Source organism: Sturnus vulgaris, chromosome 10 (assembly GCF_052056855.1).
Source record: "Sturnus vulgaris isolate bStuVul1 chromosome 10, bStuVul1.hap1, whole genome shotgun sequence".
In the NCBI taxonomy this organism is placed as follows: domain Eukaryota; kingdom Metazoa; phylum Chordata; class Aves; order Passeriformes; family Sturnidae; genus Sturnus; species Sturnus vulgaris.
The window spans coordinates 12997022-13013279 of NC_142252.1; the positions used below are offsets into that span (position 1 = coordinate 12997022).

At 36.7% G+C, this 16258-nt stretch overlaps 1 protein-coding gene across 29 annotated transcripts in view; it reads right to left on the minus strand.

Annotated features, from left to right (window-relative positions):
* DLG1 (discs large MAGUK scaffold protein 1) overlaps nucleotides 1-16258 on the minus strand; it is a 143813-nt gene that overhangs the window by 21732 nt on the left and 105823 nt on the right. For all 29 annotated transcript variants that reach the window (XM_014891684.2, XM_088170845.1, XM_014891683.2 and 26 more), the window contains 2 exons: nucleotides 16057-16159; nucleotides 5510-5624 (listed from right to left, as the gene is read on the minus strand). In XM_014891684.2, the coding sequence (XP_014747170.1) occupies nucleotides 5510-5624; nucleotides 16057-16159 (218 nt within the window). The remainder of the gene's footprint in view (nucleotides 1-5509; nucleotides 5625-16056; nucleotides 16160-16258) is intronic.

Below are 16258 nucleotides of genomic sequence, written 5' to 3' on the forward strand. Positions count from 1 at the left end.
TTTTGGATCATTTTCTACCTGGACAAGTTCCCTGAGGAAATGAAGATATCTGCAGTATGTTTCTCCCCAGCACAACTGAGGGTTTAATGAGGATGTGGAAATGGAAGATGACAGGAGTCTCTTAGCAAACAGCAGAGATACTGCTTTGGTTCTGCCTTCTAAAGGACTCTTCTTGTACATTTGAAAATAGTTCATGAACCTCATCTTTGTGACATAAGTGCTTGTATGACACAGTCCAAAAAATCCTCAACATTATTTAATCTGCCAGCTCGTGTGCTGTCAGTGCTGCACTTTCTGAACAACACCTGAATTCAACTTATTCTATACCAAGCCAAAGTAGTACAACAGATTACAATGTGATGATTTAAAAGGGTGTCACTTTCCGTGTTCATATTCAGCGTGTTTCTTCATCCCAAACACTGGTCTTGCATACTTTTTTCTGCTAGATTTTTCATACCACAGAAATTTTTAACCCATGTTAGTCAAAACCTGTTTGCTCAAAAATGTACTTCAGCTTTATGAATTTCCCCTTCCTGAAGCACTGAGTGAACTGTATTTATTATTAACCAATAACAAATTGTTTACAGGGAAAAAATTCAAAATATTATGAGACCAATTCACCTCCAGCACCTATTGCAAAACCAGAGTTATTTGAGACACCATGCCTTTTTTGGGCTCTAAAATACAAAAAAAATTTCCTACTAGATTAAAGGTTTTAATAATGATTTTTAGAATGTCTTAAAAAAGACAGAAATTTTTAAATTACTTCAAAATATTTGCTCTTCTGATACAAAGAGCCTTATACTTAAATCTGCAATACTTTTAATTTAAGTTTATAACTAAATTTAGACTTTCAATTTTGAAATATCTTGGAGGTTGAAATATCACCTTCCTTAGAAGTACACTTCTAACCTTCATAATAGGATCCATAAGATCTTTTGGCTTAATCCACAGCATAGTTAAGATATCCTGGTTATTTTTTAAAAATCAGAGCTATTTTTTTCTTTGAAACAGCCAAAATATTGCAGGTAACAAAAATGATATCAATAGGAAGTAGTTATTCCTCTACATTCATGTTTCTTCAAGAAACACTTTGGACAAATATCATTTCATATCTCAAAATAAACCACACATAATCCAGGATGTACTTTCAATGCAGATTCAAGTTGTATACATTTTCACTGAATTAATTACATGCATCGTGACATTTATTTCCTGAGATTTCTTGTTAGCATTCATGCAATGATTTCTACCAGCTCCACTTTTAACTTCTATTTTTGAATTTGCATATAAATTTATAAACACTGTGAGCTTGGCCTAAAAGCATTAACATACATGTTGACTGCATGAGAAAAAATGCTCAGGATTGAAATGGAAGCAGAAACTGATGAATTCATTATTACCAACTAGATAAATAGTTACACAGAGCAGGTTTTGCACAATGAAAGGAAGTTCCATCAAATATTTCCTCTGGTGAAGTCACTTCAAGAAAAATAATTTTATTGGGCAAAAAAGTCAAGGCTGATGAAGATAATTTTATAAAAAGATCATTTAGGGCATCACTCAATAGTGACAAAACCACGCAGTTAACACTTATAGGAATACCAGGAACTGCTAATGATCCTATAAATGACCTCAAAAAGCAAGACAATTAACAAAAATTTATTTCGATTTCAAGTGATTAACATGGCTTTTCCTGTATGCCTGGCACATCATCAACCAAGAACTCACTTCACAGCCCAGATGAGGCTTTTATCTACAAGCAGGAATATAAAAAATACTGCTTCTATTAACTTCCTGCATGCAGACTTTTATTACAGATTAAAAATACCATGTATACATTTACTTATTTTAAGTTATAAACACAAATTAACTTAAGAATAAATTTAATAATCCTGATCAACTACTGCTTTGAATGCAGACCCATGATATTTAGTGTAAAGTTCTATTTAAATTTAAATGGGAAGTCCTAAAAATTATTTTCTAGAGAAAGAACCAAATCCTCCTTTTTATTTCACTTTGTATTACTCAGGAACTAAAGAGTACTAAAAAGGTAACTCAGCTCCTTCATCCACAAGTCTAGAGAAACTGGAATTAGGTTGCATATTTCATGAGTGTTTATGCTTCAAAGCCATATATGTAATGGCTGTGTAACATTGCCAAATTTTCTAGAATATCTTTTTACCTGCCATACTCATTACTTTCAGTATCATAGACCATTGACCAAGTTTTACTGAAGCATTTCTTCAACAAACCAAGCAACCAGGAATTCCTGCAGCAAAGCATCTCTCCGTTTCATTTCATTAAATATGAATTAATTTTACCATTTCACAATAAATGAAGGTCAGCTTGTAGAGGAGGTTTTTCTGAGTTTTTGGGAAAGTTGTTTGAAACTTAATATTTGAACTGTGAGAATAACAGAGATGGCCCAATTAAACTGCAGGCAAGTACACTTAGCCTGCTGCTAGTAGCAGATCTTATTTTTCCAAAGGATTTATTTTAAATTTCTTAGTCATTTTAAAACTGTTACATTACTTCAACTTAGAGACATCACCATTTTTTGCTCCAATTCAAGCACAAATCAGCGCCATTGTTTGAATTTGGAATGTATTGTGTTGGTCAGAAAAATGCACAAAGGTAAAAGTAATTTTTGATTTTGAATGCTACACACATTGCAGACTAAGATTTGCCACAGAAGATGAGATTAAATATGGAATAGATTTACTCTCACTCTCCATGTATTATCACAGAAACTTGATACCATGAGGGTATCTCACATGTGCTTTTTGAATCTCTAGATGAGCATATATATCTATATATAGATCAGATGCAAACCCAGAAACATTATTATGAGAGAACCTGTCTCAGAACAAAGATCAGAAGAAATATAAAGTAAAATAAGAGAAGACATATCAGTACATCTGAATTAGCTGGGGCCAGGGGGTGGTATGGAAGGATAGTAGGACGTGCAAATGGAGAGTCAGCTGCTGCTAAATTGCTGTATTTATATTGCCCTCCAAGGGCTGTTTCCTAAATTGCTGTGTATCATTTTTTTGATACACATACAATTACAAAGAAAAATCTGCCATTTTACTCCAAATTGTGTTTTCAGGCAAGCACAATTGCCTTTTCCTTAATATTACATAATACCAAAAAGTGCTGTCTGCAGGCAGACTAATCTTAAAGATATCATGTTTACAGGGATGCAATAATGTATCTGATTTTATTTCCTAATTTGTTACAATGATTTTGAGAAAGCAGCAGAGATGATTTTCAGGGTATTTTTATTTAATAGCTTTTCTGCAATTGCGATTGAACGCCTATAAACATTTTACTGTTGGATTTACCACTCAATTCAGCATTTTGTTACATAACTGGCAATCCTTTAAGGCACATTCAAAATCCAGCACTACTGAAAAAAAGATATCTGAAGTTATTAAAATTGGCTCTGAATTGCTACAATTAAGGGTACAGTATGACTACACCAGAGTGACTTATTATAAGGAATAAAGTGGGTAACTAATATGTTCTGTCAGTATCTTGCAATATGTGAAAATATTCATAAAAGTTACTTCAATGGGGTCAAAATTACATCAGAAACCAGACAGAAAAGATGTGAATCCTTTTTGTGCACATAAAGTGGCCTCCCAGCCTTTGGCAACTTTTGGTGTGATGACACAAGCAGATCTCAAAAGCCCTAGTAGCACCCTCTGTAACGAGATGTGGGTAAAAAAATACTTTTGCTGTGGAATTTTTTCATTTTAGACGTTTGTACTGACTTATAGCAACATTGATTATTGAGCCTCAAAACCCTTCAATGAAACCAGTCCCCACAACAGGGGGGCTGCCAACAGCCTGGATAAGGCTGCAAGTTCTGCAGCAGCTGGCAAAGTCAAAAGCTCAACACGTTCCATCAGTAGAATAAAAGATACTCGAAGATAAAATGCTTGTCAGTGGGTCAAAATATCAGATGTGTGAACAGGAGCATAAGCGGTTTAGAATCTAATCAGGCTATAGCTAACCAAGCAAAATAAAAGCATTTAGAATTGTTTAGGCTTAGTTATATGATGAGACCTAAAGCAATAAATCTTGAGATTATGGAAATGAAGGTCTTGGCACAATATCCATATGTTCCCCTACCTACCTGTGGAAATTAAAATATATGGACAACTGTGGTTTTAAGGTATTTGTTTTTAAAGATTTAAATTTTGACCCTCAAAATATTTAAGGCAAACAGAAGTAGAAAAGTAGGCTCAGATCTGAGAAAACAGAATCCAGCTATTGAAATAATCGGTCAAAACATAGAAACTACCTGTTAGAGTGAAGCTAAACCAAAGCCCTATGAGTATTATCCTACATTTGTGTCCAGCATTCAGAAATAGTTACAAAGGACCACGACTTTGTTCAGTTTCAGTGCAATTACTCAGGAAGCTGCTTTGTTATGAATTGCTTCCTTTCTCATAGCTCTGCAGACAGAGCACACCATGGACAAAACACTCTCTGCTTTGGATGGGAAAAGTCAACAGCATCTGAGTCTACTTACTTTTAGGAGATAAACCAGTGAGGTCCTACAACATTTTAAAATCACATTTCACCCAAACACCAGAACTACTTGAAGGCTTACTTGATCTACTGAAACATTTTAGCCCCTGCCAAGAAGCTACTGCTGGCCCTGATTCAATCCAGAGATGAGATGATTTGGGGAAATCAAAAACCAATTTATTTTTTAAAATGCAATCCTTTTACCCATTCTCCATACTTGAAATGTTAGCCTTTATCAGTACCTGATAACCAATGTAGGAGTTGAATGACACATGAATAAGCTACACCCTGCCATAATTTCCCTGTGAAACCACCTATTTTTTCATCTGCTTCATGCTCTTATGTTTCCACTTCCTTTCAGCTTCCTTTATGTTTAACTTGATATAAAGAAATTAATGAGGTATACTCAGTTCATTTACTTTGCATTTTCTCTCTTGGTTACCAAGTAAAAATAATCCATAACAAAATTCAATTGGATAGAGAAATAAGGTTCTGTAATAAAGCTGAGAAAACAACTAAAGTAAGCTGGAGAAAATAAGATGGAAATCTGTCAAACCTTAAGAAAGAGAAGACTATAAATCTTAATTCAAGTACTGAACAAGGAAGAATATGAAGACTAACATCACAAAAACACAAACTGAATTAAGCAAGTTCTTAAGACTTCACATACACTGACCTAAAGAAGAAATGTATGGTTTTGCTGAAGGATTATCATCTCTCCCAAATAGAAGGGCAGAAAGCAAATAATAGCACCAGTCTTCAAAGTTCATATAGGGTTCTCAGGGATATTACTTCTTTTTTCAGCTATATTAATCAGTCTAGATAAAATTTTATTTTTGTTATATTTGCATAGAAGTCTCCCTTTATTAATACTTATAAATAATTGTATGAAAATACAAATACCAAAATAGTAAGTCTACAGGAAAGCAGAAAAACACAGTAGCAATGCTATGAAAAAGATGATTACCTGACATAGAGGGATCTCTTCTGGCTTGTTCGCAAAGATCCTGATCCTGAACTAATGCTACTGTTCATCATCTGCTCCCGTAAATCATGGATTTTAGCTTCAAAACGACTGTATTCTGTAACAAAGACAGGCATGGCAATTAAATTCCTGCCCAACTTCAGCAGTTAAACAGAAAGAGAATCTGAAATAATTTTGATTAGACAAAAAAAACCACACAAGAATGTTATACTTCAAAATTCTGTGACTGTAATCTATAGTTCACAGCAACTATTTTTTCAAATTAAGACAAACATTTCTACTAATAATTATCAATTTCATAGTAATAAAAAGACAGATACCATTAAATTTTAATCCATGACAGAAAGGAAACTTCAGAACATACGTGTGAAAAACATGTTTATAATCAAGAACTACTTTAAATTTAAAATGTTAAGAAATGGAAATGAAAAATGTCTGTACTTCAAAATTACTGGATTTGATTGAGATAAAGAATTTAACACTACAAGGTGGGAAATATGCAAAACATCTTCTGAAATAAGATCATGTTCCTCTGGGAGCTCAGGAAAGGAAAAAAATAGCCAGAATTCTGGCATGAATTTCAATCCACTTGTAAACGGCATTAGAGATTCAAACTGCCCCCACAGAATTATGTTCAATGTTAATCCTGGAAAAACGGATTGTGTTCTTAAGCAGCACCGTGTACTAATAAAACTATGCTAAATGCATTTGATTTTAGCTACAAAGGCAGGCAGGAAAACACTAATTGCTTCAGGACAACCATCTCCTGAAGCGAGGTACTTACATGCCGTCAGCATAAAATATGAACTCAGAGCAAGTAAGTTTTTCCTTCAGCTGAACAGTTTGGACTTCAGGATCAACAGACCCACTTGTAAACCCTTCCTAGTCAAAGGAAATGTTGTGCAGCCACCACCTTCCCCACGTGATGCCAGATTATAACAAGTCAACACTGGGAGAGGCAGGGGTGTGTGCTGCAGGCAGCTGCTGCGCCGGGCAATGCGCTGCTCTCCCGAGCTGCACCCGCACTCCCTGCAGGCTATTCGGGAATGCAAGACTGAGAAAGGGCTCCAAGAGAAAAAAATCTTCAGAAAATCTCTAAACTAAGGTTCCTTCAACAGCCATCTAAAAACTGAATGTTTTAACATATCATGTTCTGTAGCCCTTTCTCTGCACACACTCATCAAACAGTGAGCACCAACAGCATCTATAATTAACCCTAACCACATTATGACAATATGAACAGTCTCTTCAATAACCCTAACTTTTGTCCTTTATAAGCAAAAGCTCGTAGCTTTTAAGATATCCTAGTTTTTAAAATAGCACCAAGTGCCTTTTTACAAATAAAGTTCAGATCAAACACTTTACCAGCACTAAATCAAACTGATGAGGTTGTTTGACAAGAGAATCAAGACCATTATTTCCACTAGTACCAATGCTATCACTAATAACAAAAGAATGTAAGATAATAGGACAGTAACCAAAGAGGAATGCGAGAAAACGACATTTTTTAGAAAGCAGCATTCCTTAGGGGAAGGGCTCAGGTGCAGTGAGAGAACAGGCCACTCCTCCTATGCTACTGCTGCCCTCCAGGGCCCTGGGTAAGTCACCTCATTTTACTCATTTATACCCAAGGAACTATAAATCTAAAAGATTTTTGTATGCCCCTGTGTTAAAGGAAAGTAAGCATGGAAAAGATCAGATAATCCCAGCGTTTTCTTGTGCTACAGCCTATTCGATGCTAAAATTATCTGCAGCTCTTTGCAATAGCTACTGGAAAAAATATAAATTTCTGTATCATGTGTCATTTTATTGAAGAATTAGACTTCCTCCTATGCAGCACATAGATGGAAGAGAGCTACCAGGGAAGCTATTTCCCAGTATTGCTCTATCCTAAATTTCATCCTCTGGTTGCTGGTCTTAGAGTTTCCTGAACTAATTTTAATTTTTCTCATGAGAACTCCTGGGAAGTAAGTGCTGAATGAGTGACAAGGACATCTGTAGGAGTAAGGAGGAGAATAAATTCACAACAGAGGTTCCTGCCATATGAATAAAGCAGAAAAAGGAAACTAATGGGCTGGGACTGAGAAGGCTTTATGTTCAAAAAGAAGGAGTGCCAAGAAATTTCTTATTTAGGAGAAGCTTAAGCACTGTGCAGTCAGAATCTGGTGAGCTCCTTTGATGCAGAGCTAGCTACATTTTGAGTTACATTCCTCTTAACAGAAGGTTTTGGGAGGAACAGGATGGATAGAATTCCAACCATCACTGGGTTTGGAGCTGAAAAGTACACAGGATTTTGGGTTTTAGAAAAAGAAACCTTAGTATTAGGTATAGTGGTACTGAAACGAATGCTGGAGACAGAAAATAAGACAGCAGCAGGACTCTTACCGGCATCAGAAAAGCAGTGTTAGCCCAATACCCAAAAGAGCAGCACCTGTGCCCTGTTGACAAAGTAGGGTTGGTTCAACATCATCTTTATAAAGCAAAGTGTGAGCTTTGCTAATTTATCTAGAAGTTATAATTTGTCTAAGGTTCTATTTCTACCTCTGTGATTAAGAAGAATTGGATATCAAGTGTCTTTTGCATCTTCAATCTCTTACTTTCTTTCAGCTTATCATCCCTAGATTCTCACAAATGCTAGAGAACTACTCTTTACAATTCCTTTCTTACTTATGTTATGCATAATAGCCATATATAGTGTATGACAAATTTGATATTTGCTCCCTCTACATCACAGTGAACAGCAGAACAAACTTCCACTTGGCTGTGACAAAATCATAAAATGCACATATAAATATGTAACTTTTAAAGAAAGTTTAGTCACATCAACATTCCAGAAATTTGGAGGGGGAACAGGCACAGTGAACAAGATGAAAAGGTCACTCTGCTTTCTTGGTCAACAGGAAATGAAGAGCTTGGCAGGGAAGGAATGTGTTCGACTTCTGGTGTAATGTTATAAGGGTAACCAAAGAGAAAGGGCATATGCTAATTTATATGAAAAAGTGATTTTAACCCAAATGAAGCAGGTTGGTCATTGGAACTCCATCTACAAATATGCTTCCAATTTCCACAGCCATCAAAACACTGAGATTCTGAAATACTGTTTTAATAAGAACTATGGTGATACAAGAAACACAGACGCCTAAAAAGAAATTCAAAATGGAAAGAAAACCACACAATCCAAGCTCTCAATACTTTCAGTAAGAATTTGGTCAGGCTCCAAAACCGGATGTATATGCAACAGCAGTGAATGAAACTTCACTCAGAATCAACTTTTAAGGTCTGAACTTTAGGAAAGCTGCTGATGATATACATCAAACTAAGGATAATAGGCAGCAAAACTACCATGAAACACAATAAAGTAAGAACATTAGAATAAGGGCATCTTTTCTTGACTAGAATTTTCTCAAAGTTTCCAAGAAGTTTAGAGGTAGGGACTGAATAGCATCTACTGTCATAACAGAATCGAGGAAGCACAAGCACCTCCTGCTTCAATTCATGACATTTATCCCACAGAACCCCACCATCACCAAAGGAAAAAACCCAAAGCCTACTCAGGTTTACACAATCAGTTGTTGAGAGCAGAGGATGAACACATCTGGGCTCAAGTTTAAACATTAAAATTACACTGGATAAGCAGATGGTGCAAAACTAGACTAAATCTGTTCTATTTCATGTCTGTATGTATTCCACAACAAGAAACAAAAAGGAGTGAAGATTAGCAAATCCTGGAAGATTACTCTGATTCCAAGCTGCTAAAGTGATTTTACCTAGAAATCTGTAATGTTTTCAATGTCAATATTTACTTGAACAGAAAATCAGAACTCCAGAAAGGATCTGATCACTGAAACTCTCCTGGACTGCCCATCTTGTGGGCAGCGAAACACGGATACACAGAAAAGTGATGAACTGTCTGTGCAGGCAGGGGAAGAGGAAAATGAGGCTGAAATGAAAATGCATCTGGTCTGGAACACACATTCTAGCAAACGGGGCAGGAGAGCAGAAGGCTACACCAGAGATGGGAAATTCAGCAAACAGCACAGAAGGAACAGCGACTCAAGGAAGCCGGGATGTGCACAGGGAACAGATGGCAGCACAGCGCTGAGAAGCAGAGATCCTTACATACACTGAACCCACGTAGAGCTGAAAAAGTGCACTTAAATTAAAAAAGTATGCCCCTTGCTTCCCTCTTCCCATCTGTCTATGGAAAGCCCTCTTTAGCAGGACTCACTGGATCTGTCTAAGCAGGACTCTTGTGCTGACAATTTTATATAACTACTGATCTATATTCTTTTCTCGACTCTCTGAATATTCAATTTTCCTTTTCATGGTGCCTGCAAAGAGATAAATGGAGTCTGGTAGCTAGGATGGCCACCATCACACTGATCCTGTATTGATCTTCCATTTTTCTTTTAAAAGGCATGAACCACAATACAAACATCATAAATCATTTTTGAGGAGATAATATTTTGCTTCAATGCTTGCCATTTGATATTAACATTGCCTGGGACAGACCACAATGAATTCCACATGCTGTTGGTGACTTTCATGCACTCTAATGTTTAATGAGCTTGTATTTCATTAATCACTTCAAAGAAGAAATTTCAAAATATTAGGAAAAACTGCATTTGTATTTAGTTAAGAACACCTCCCATAGACCATGGAAAACTCAGAATGAGACTAGGTCCAGTCACTGCTGACCTGAACCCACTAAAAATGTTGCTGAAGGCTTAGCAAGCATTCACAAGCAATTTTATTTAGTATATTAAAGAGTAGGAGTGAGGTTTTAAAGGATTAAAACATGTGTAAGCCGCCTTATAGTGTCTATCAGGGCTATATATAGTAAAACCCTTTTTCTAATCTTAATGGGTCCAGTTTTGAAGATACTCTAATTGACTAATCTAGATTACTTGCAAATGAGTAGAACCAGGTACAAAACAAGCAAGAACAGAAATCTGGAAAACCAGAGACGACATACCCAAACACAGGGCAAATTTTTTTGGAAGTATATTTTTAAAGAATTTTTCATTTTATGGAATCAGGATGCACTGATCTTTTGAACCACCTTTGTTTAAGAAAATCCATGTCCTCATCTAGAAAGCAAAGGAAGCTCAGCCTTGATAAAAAAGTTACTGAAAACTAAGTTTTGTACTGGCATTATTGGCATCATGCTACTCCAGCTGGACTTTTGCAGACAGAAGGTTTACAATGTATTTCAATGCAGAAAACAATCTTAGCTTATACATATGAAAATGACACCATTTCCCAGAGCTCAGTTATCCTCTTTGGAATTCCATTAGAAAACAGTACAAAGATGCAGCATTGTAACCAGAAAAATCAGCCACACACTGGCCATAGAGCAGAGAGCTCTAACAAAATTTTGGTTTACCTCCTTTTTTTTTTTTTTCTTTTGAGTCATTTGTTTTAAAGACAAGAGAGAATGAAAAATACACAGTTTCCACTACTAAAACTAAAAGAATGTGTGTTAACTACCTATATGAACAAGGCAGGTTCAGAAGCAGATCCTTTACAAAAATACTTTGAAATCTTCTCTGGATGTTTTGGTTCCACCTTCTCCTAATCTTACACTGATCCACCAGATCACCTAAGAACATGAAGCTAATCTGATCACTTAAACATCTTACTACTCTTTCAGAAAAGATACTATAATTATTTTTTGGTAATCCTTGGGAAACAGAAAGGACTGGTACCCTTTTCTGTCATGACAGGCTTATCTGAATTTTGCCCTGCTTTGGGGAAAGATGAAGTGACCAGTGAATGACTGCTGATGTGAAAAGATTTGGCCTGCTGCCTTCTTCAAGGCCCTCCAAGAGCAGGCTTCACAGTTTATGTAACGGCAATTAATGTTATCCACATCCTTAATACAGCTCAGTTCTGATTTAGCTGAGTATAACTACAAAAGAAAGCTTAACTCGCTAAATTACTTTATATCTAATTTCAATCAAATATATTTTCATATTTTTAATATATTTGTTTGGCTAGTCTATTATTTTTAAACACTTAAATGCACTCAAACTATAACACAAATGGCAAAATCTAACCTTCCAGAAATTCTGAATTTTGAGGCAGTATTATTATTGCATTTCAGATGACCTTTTAATTTGAATGAATGTAACAATGGATGTCAATGTGACACACAGAGCCCTCCAAGAACTGTAAGCCTCTGCAGTCCTATACTTCCCCCTTGCTGCTCCTCTCCTCACTACATTCCCTTCAGGCACTCAAGCTCCTGTATCCCTGCTATGCAGCATGATCATAATTCTGACCATTCTGAATCTCCACTCCCAGGAAACACACATATACTCAAATTGCTTACTGCTTCCTCTCATTCCTCTGCACCAACATTACAACTCTTCCTTGCCATCCTACCTCTGCAGGAAACCAAGAGACACAGCAGTGTGGCATTGAGGTGTCTGCAGAGCCAGGGAGCAACATGAAAATGAAATGGATTAGAAGCCACTACAAATTAAAATAGCTTATCAAAACACTTTTGTGCACTGAAGCAACATGGCCTGTTTTGGAACTGCTCCAGGTCACAGTATTTCTTTTCCAGATGAATTCACAGTAAAGCAAAATCCCTTTTTATTCATTAGTGATGTCTTGAAAGGAGGTAGAAATTTGTTGTACAAGTGAGGGAGTAAGGAAAAGCTTCCAAATAAAGCTTGAAAATAAAATGAAAATGAGAACAACATCCTGACTTCCCAACCATATTTCTGCAGGATAATTCCTTTTTCCTTTTAACTCCTGCTCATCTACTACAGCTCCCTCCTCTGCAGCATGCAGCTCCAACAGGTCCAAACCCACTGATCTGTCCAGCTAGGGAGACTCTGTATGACACCCATGGCATGTATGTACCACAGAAGGATGTACCAGTACAACCCAGTAGGTGACCAGTTTCTAGCATTAGCTGCAGGCAAATTGCAAGATAAAGCCTGGAGTCTACAAGGAGAAAGCCTTAGGTCAACTGAGTACAATTGTGGGGTGCCTAGTGCATGAGCCACTTCTGTAAACAACAGAACACACTCACATTCTATGTTTGGCTTTTACTTGCCCCTAAGAGTGCTGGCAATTTGCTGAAATTCAATTCAGTGGAGTAGAAAAACTTTGTAAGGCATCCCTCAAATTTACTGAACACTTGGAAACTAAAGGAATGCCCAGGAGGACATTTTAAAGAATGCAATTACATCTGTTTTCACCCAATTCCATAAACAAGGAACATTGTGGAGATTTAAGGGAAAGAAAAGTCAGTGGTTACATAATTTGAGCCCAAATTTAATAAAATCAATTTAATTCAGCCATAACTGCCTACCCCAAACCCAGCAATTAGAGTTTAGTTACCATGGATTTGAAGAGAGAGATACGGAAAATTCAAGCTCTTGCATGAGAAGAGCTTTCCAGAGATTCATTTTTCTATAGCCTAACTCAGGCTTTCCTGAGAGAACTGCTTGCAAAAATCCTCTTTTCTCAAAAATAGGAGGATAAAGACAAACAGGAAATTTCTAATAGGAAAATAGGAAATGTGATAGAATGTAAAAACGTAAATTAACATTCCCCACCACATCTATGAACATACAAACTGTCATATACAATTACAGGGAGTGAAGTGAGCCAGTCTCATGTGTCTTCCAAATGCTCCTATCATACTGAATCTCTTTACTCAATTATAATGAACTCTGATGGATGTCTAGAATCTCCTTGATCTGTCCTAGCTGTCAGCATCTTTTACAAAATCCTGCTGGATTCATAAATATAAATAAAATACATATGCAATACAAACAGTTATAACTGATGCTCTCCATCTTTATGAAGACATTTGACAAACACCAATAATGACCAACAACTTTATGAATATTTTAACACTTGTTAACCTGTTTCCAAATGGCAGAAACAAAAAATGAGGGTAATTATAAAAACACACACACATATATATATATACACATAAAAAGTTTATCATTTAAATGAATCTAGTGAGGACAAAACACTACCATGTGAAGCTATCATTTAGGAAATATGAAGAGGAACAAAGAACACACACACTTTTATCAAGTGCACTCAATCACACAGATGGTATTTTCTATCTGAAAAGTCAAATCACAAACAGACTGCTTTCCTATGCCAACAAAGAGTAACCTTTAAGGAAACATTCTCTTCACTAATCTCTAAGATCTAAACAATGAGCATCTGATTGCATTTGCCTCCCACACCAGACCTAACCAAGCTGATAGCTGGACTTCCATGCAAACTTATTTTATGAGGAGTAAGAATAAGGCAGAGACATCAGACACCAGTAACTAAAGCTCTGTGAGGTAGGTTGGCCATGAGTCAATTTATACTTTGCCTCCAAAGTACAATTATCTCAATTTTGTAGTTACACTTTTCCTTCAAGGCATATCTCGAAAGGGTAGAGTGAGCCCTAATGTGATTTTAACATCTTCACTCCAAATGGAGATTTTAAGGTATCACTGTTTCAGAAGGAAAGATGCTCAATGCAGACCAAGCATCTTGAGGGGAATGGGGGGAATCAATACTTTTGATTATTTTGTCAGATGTCTGCCCATAATCTTTGGTAATTTGAGTAACTTTCACATGCATCCTCTCAAGGGCCATATAAATCTTTGAGAACTAAATTCTCAATACAGCTCAGCTGTACAGTCTTGTCCATAGCCATGAAGGAGTAAGTACAGCTCTAGCCTTGAAATCTACAAGTGACAGTTACTGAGTAATTCCTAACAGGCAGTGGATGTTGCTCTGGGCAAATCTCTGTGCAATGACTCAAAATCTCAGCAGTCAGTCAAGCACCTCAATACACATTGCAAGAAAATAAATCTCCTTGGACAAATGATAATGAAGAAAGCTGTTATTACCAATTCAGAAAAAGCAGAAACCATCCAAAATGTTTAGTTCTCTTCTTCTAAAAGGTTCTGACTTGCAAAGTACGAAAGGATTCTTTTCATATTAAGCCTGAATCCTAGAAAGAAAGGACTGAAAAACTGCTGATTTTGTATGAAGTCTGCATATATCCTTGGGCAAGTGAAACAAAGTGTTTTAGTCCTGAAAGCACCTCTTTGAATAAAAAAAGTGGTCAGGTGCTCAGAAGGACAACTCAGAGATAAGTAAAAGCATACATTTTATTGCTCAATAAGGTGAGGGGCCCCTACCCAAGAAGCAAGAAGGTGCAACAATTTGAACCACCCATGACAACACTGAAGAGCCAAGCAGAGGATAGATCAAATGTGCATCAACAGAAATATTTGGCAATTCTGACACAAAGCCAAAGCAAGTATTTCAGAACCAGGGCTGACCTTACTGTTCTTTTTAAAAGGCAGCCTCAGAGTGAGTACTCCTAGAAAAGGAATCCTGGAACACAGCAATGTACAGATGGAACATGTGACCAAGATACAGCCTCCTGAGACAATACAGGCATTGGCAACACGGGCTGGCTGCAGGGATTTGACCAGGAAGCAGACAAACTAATCATTTGGCCTAATTGTGGACATTGTTCCTGGGTAAGGGAAGAGATGTGATGTTGATGCAGGTCGTGGGGTTGGGGAATGTGAAAGATAATGCTTCAAACATTTGAAGAGATGAGGATAGAAGAAACACAACAGAAAAGAAAAAATAAAGAACGACTATAAGTGTGCTGCTATCAGCCACCTAACAGATGAAGGCAGCAGTTCTGCTCCATGTCCAGTCCTGATGGATACCTACACTTACCCCTTGACAGTACTGCTAAAGGAAAGTTTCAAACAGACAAGTCTCTGCAAGGAAGATTCAGTGCTGGGCCAACAAATTCAGCAAAATTGGAGAAATTTGCTGATCATCACAGTTCATAAAACAGCAAACACATCTTAGCATATATAATACCAATAATTGATGAGTTTACAGACTCAAGCATTTCATTTTAGACCATCAAATTCTTTAAGTTTCAAATAGAGGCATTTGAAATGTGCTGCAGAAATACAAGAGGACAAATAAGTGTATTGATGATGTAGTGTTCTGCAGAACACACAAGGATGGTTAATCAGCATCAGCTGTAGTCTAATCTGGACCAGAAGAAACTGCTGCATAAATAGAAATAACAGCTCAGTATGAAACGAAAACCTGATAGCCTCCTTAGGTCATCTGAATCAACACAACAAAGAAATAATTCATCTTCTATCTTCCTACTAGTAAAGCATATAAAACCACTATATTAAAGGATGAAGACAACTGGAAATACCAAAGAACAATAGGGTATTTCTATTAAGTTCTGGATTTACTGGATTAATTTTCATGTTTAGTGGCAGTGTTTACTCAAGAAACAGAAATTCTGTAATGGTGAAAGCAAGAAATGTAGCAAGCCATGGCAGCAACACTTGCAGATATTCAAATCTAGGCACTTATAGATATAAGTGACAACATCCATTACATTATTTGTTTCAGAGGAGGTGTTTGGTGGAAGGACACTGTAGATTATCTTTCTCTGAGTTTCAATTTGTACAAGAGAATGGAATGTCTAAAGCAACCCTTACCTTCTGGACGGTACTGAGCTACAATAGTCACTGCTTGGCCTGCGTTCTTCAGGGCTGCTGCTGCCTGTTCATGGGTTGCTGCTTTTAGATCTACTCCATTTACCTACAAGTAATACAGAAAAGCTCTTTATCAAAATTAATTCTTGTATTTATCACCACAGAATACACACCTGTGGAAAGAAATTAACTGGATACAAACTAG